The sequence below is a fragment of the Sminthopsis crassicaudata genome, chromosome 4, assembly GCF_048593235.1.
Source record: "Sminthopsis crassicaudata isolate SCR6 chromosome 4, ASM4859323v1, whole genome shotgun sequence".
Lineage (NCBI taxonomy): Eukaryota > Metazoa > Chordata > Mammalia > Dasyuromorphia > Dasyuridae > Sminthopsis > Sminthopsis crassicaudata.
The window spans coordinates 132,750,970-132,755,118 of NC_133620.1; the positions used below are offsets into that span (position 1 = coordinate 132,750,970).

At 39.7% G+C, this 4,149-nt stretch overlaps 1 protein-coding gene across 1 annotated transcript; it reads left to right on the forward strand.

Moving 5' to 3' along the window:
• Positions 1–254: 254 nt before the first annotated feature.
• On the forward strand, positions 255–2,553 carry LOC141565810 (nuclear cap-binding protein subunit 2). The gene has a single exon (XM_074309403.1). The coding sequence runs from the start codon at positions 761–763 to the stop codon at positions 1,229–1,231; it is 471 nt and encodes a 156-aa protein (XP_074165504.1). The 5' UTR covers positions 255–760; the 3' UTR covers positions 1,232–2,553.
• The last annotated feature ends 1,596 nt before the right edge of the window (positions 2,554–4,149 follow it).

Sequence of the window (4,149 nt, forward strand, 5' to 3'; positions counted from 1 at the left end):
TTTCTTTGTCCTGGACTTACAATCGCCACCATCAATAAAACCCTAACAATCATTCATACTGGGACTTTTCAAGTTACAAATCTGTTTCTTCATAAAACCCTTGGACCGAAACATTACATTCCTATTTTACAGATGAAGAAACTGAGATTTAGGGTCAGAATTAGAACCAGAACCCCTGCGCTTGTTCTCTTATTACACAGGCCCAGCCTGTGTTCCACCTATTTGAATCATAGAATCTTAGAATGCGCGCTCCCCGAGGGCAGGGACCATCCGGTTCTCTTTTATTTACATCGCCGAAAGGAAAATGTTTTATGAGGTCCCGTGAGAGGAATTCCTAAAGGCGAACTGGGAAAGGGGGAAGGGCGCAGGTCGCTGGACTAGGGTGGGCGGGAAAAGGAAAAAGATCCCCGGCTTTTTCCCCAATTCCTTTTATTACTTTTCACTATCTTGGAAAGATCGAAGGTCTCGGCGAAAGAAAATTATCCACAGTAGGGGGCATCAAAGTCGCGATTCTTTCACTAGAGCCGGCAAGAGATAATAAGTCGAGCACTTCCGGCCCGGCGCTCCCTGTGATTGGTCCAGCTAGAGAAGCTTCCGGTACTCCCCGGAAGGCCGCTGCCAGTCACTACAAAGTTGCTTCCCGGAGTGCCGGACTGCGTTTTGTTGCTGTTTCTGTTCTTGTGGCTCCTCGTCTTCGCCGCCGCCAATTCTCTCGGCCGGACACCGCCGCCGCCACCGCTCGCCCAGTATCGCCGCCATCATGTCGGGGGGACTCCTGAGCGCTCTGCAGAGCGATTCCTACGTGGAGCTCGGCTGGTACCGCGACCAGCACTTCCGAGGTAAAATGGACGACCAAGAAAAGTTGTTAAAGAAAAGCTGCACTCTGTACGTGGGCAATCTGTCCTTCTACACCACGGAGGAGCAGATCTACGAACTCTTCAGCAAAAGCGGCGACATCAAGAAGATCATCATGGGCCTGGACAAAGTGAAGAAGACGGCGTGCGGCTTCTGCTTCGTGGAGTATTACTGTCGCGCCGACGCTGAAAACGCCATGCGCTACATCAACGGCACCCGCCTGGACGACCGCATCATCCGCACGGACTGGGACGCGGGCTTCCGCGAAGGCCGCCAGTACGGACGCGGAAGGTCCGGGGGCCAGGTGCGCGACGAGTACCGGCAGGACTACGATGCCGGGCGGGGCGGCTATGGGAAAATAGTGCAGAACCAGTGAGACCGGGAAGCCCCGCATTTACAAAAAGACCCAAAGCTAAAGAACAACAAACAGAAACCTCGGGCTTTTTGACAGATCCAGATGGTGTCTGAACTTATCCCAAAACTCTTATTTCCCCGAACTATACAGTAATTAAGCAGGAAACCTTGATATTCCCCGTGCTGAAAGACGATCAGGTGACAAAAGCTGAGAAAAGAGGCTTTGGACTCCTGAGGTCTTGCTGGTTGGGACATCCAAGTGTGGACTGAGCAGATTCCTATTTATTAATCCAGTCTAACAGAATTAGAAAAGGATCATGTTACTGTTCATTATATACAAAGATTGTAGCGACCATTTAGGAGAGCAGTTCTCATGCTGCTGTGAATTTAGGACCTTTTTTTATTTCTAAGCTTTTTGAAGATGTTTCTTGTTTTCCAAGGTAATTTCTATCTCAAAGTTTCGAAAGATTATCGAGTACTTTTTAAACAGTTCTCCCTCAGTTCTCGTTATTTGATTGAAAAAAAAAAAAAAACCTGGGTGAGAACTCGAGTTCTGGTATCATCGATCTGTATAGAAATTTGAAATGAGGATGTTTATGATGAGCATAGATTATCTTCCTTAGAGATGAAGAAAAAGGATTTATTTTGGGAAATTCCTAACTGACTTATTGGGGTGGAATGAGGTGAATTCAAGAGACATTCATTTTTAACTTTGTAATTCTTATAAGTTGATGCAACCACTGTTAAGTTTATTTTTTATTTTTATCAGTATCATAAGAAAAATGAGACAGGTTCAGAAGAAAGCATTAAAATCAAGGAAAATAAAACATCTTATGTGAAATATCATGTCTCCTAATAGATGTGAAAATGTCAGTTTCCTGGTCTAGTAGGATACAAATGATACAAGTCTTGTGTATCATCACTGGATTTCTCTTATGTAACAAAAGTTGAGTTGTGATCTGAAATTTTTACTGAACTACTCTAGTTAGGTGTTTTGTACAACTTAAAGTTTCAAGGGATGAGAACGCAATTTAAATACTGTTTTAACTGATGACAGTTTTAAATCTTTTTCCTGAAAAAAAATGTATTTAAGCATGTATATAGGACAGGAGAGGTTTGAGCTAATTGCCTTAACTCCAGAAAATTAGAAAGTGGATTGAAAAGCTGATTCAGTACAGTTGATTTTAAGTTTAGCAGTGTGGAAAAGTCAAGAAGGGCTAAAACTGATAATCAGTAAGTATAAGCTGCTCTTTTTCAGTAGTTTGTAGAATAGGACAATTGGGAATGAAAGCTCTTTAGTCTAAACTTTTGAATGTTTAATAAAAATGATTAGTTGAGTTTTAAGTGGTTGTCTTGATGTGTGTCTTTTCATTTAACTCCTAATTTGTAGGAGGGGATTTGGTTTGAACTACATCCAAGTCTTAAACTCCTGTCTATCCCCTTCCTTTTGCTTAAACAGTTTGGAAATTGCATAATGAACAAGAATCTAGAAGGGGAAAAAAGTTACTGAGGTGGGGAAAAGGAGGAGCATACTTTTGTGGAAAAAAGATACAAAGAGCTTGGGATACAATACTATAAAAAGCAAAAGATAAAAGCATATAGCCAAGAATAACTTATGCAGCAAGTTAAGTATAATCTTATAGGAGAAAAAATAGATATTTAATGAAATAGGGTATGTCTAAATCTTGATGAAAAGGTCAGACTTTGTAATACATGGGAGTAAAAAGATAAATACAGGTGAGCAAAAAAGAAGTTTTTCAAAGGTTGAAGTGTCTTTCTATTATGAGAAGGTGAGGATCTTAAGAAGTGTAAAATTATCTGAATTCTTAAGAGGTTGTCAACTAAGCTGGGTGACCTGGGAGTGGGTGTTAAGTTTTGAAAGGAAAGAATGGAGAAGTACTTTACTAGAAGTAAAGAAAAGTGTTAACCACCTAATGGGAGAGGAGGTCAGGGAAGATGTAGATACCAGTTTATACAAAGGAAAAGGATGGGGGACCAGACATCGGTTAAACCTTTCTTAAATTTTGATTTAATTTAGTCAAAGAAGAGTAGAACACAGTTTTTGCTGTAGAAATAGCTCACCAGGAAAAGGGGAGAGGAGAAAGTAAAGGATGAGGGAGAGATAGTTCTAGGGAGGAATTATTCATAAGAAAAATAAAACTTCCAAGTTCTGAACAGGAATCATGAACTAAAGTTTAAAAGGAAAGAAAAAAAAGGGTGAGAATTGGATTAGGATTTGGGTAAAGGAAAGAAAATTGGAAGCTGTATCAATTTTAGAAGATTGTTAGTAAATACATTTCTATTTCAAGCTCATCTTCTTTGTAAAGAGAGGGCAAGGAGCAAAGAAGAAAAAGAATAGGTTTGAGGGAAATGCCCAAAAATCATAACTAAAAGTGAATGGGATGAACTTTCCCATAAAACAGAAGATGATAGAATGGGTCAGAAAACAGGATCAACTAATTCAGTTCCAATTGATCAATGATGGACTGATTTCAGCTCACCCACAGAAGGAACACTGGGAAATGAGTGTAAACTGTTTGCATTTTTGTTTTTCTTCTCAGGTTATCTTTACCTTCTGAATCCAATTCTTCCTGTGCAACAAGAAATTTGGTTCTGCACACATATATTGTATCTAGGATATACTATAACATTTAACATGTATGGGCCTGTCTGCCATCTAAGGGGAGAGGGTGGAGGGAAGGAGGGGAAAATTCAGAACAGAAGTGAGTGCAAGGGATAATGTAAAAAATTACCCATGCATATGTACTGTCAAAAAAAAAAGTTATAATTATAAAATTAACTTTAAAAATTTAAAAAAAAAAAGAATTTCCCATTAAAAAAAGAAAGAAAACAGGATCTAACAAAATGTTTATTAGAAACATTTGAAACAAAGCTATGCAGACTTAAAAGGAATGGCTGGAGCAAATCTATTTTCATAAT

Coding starts and splice junctions, on each gene's coding strand:
- LOC141565810 (XM_074309403.1), top strand. CDS start 761: ATGTCGGGGGGACTCCTGAGCGCTCTGCAGAGCGATTCCTACGTGGAG.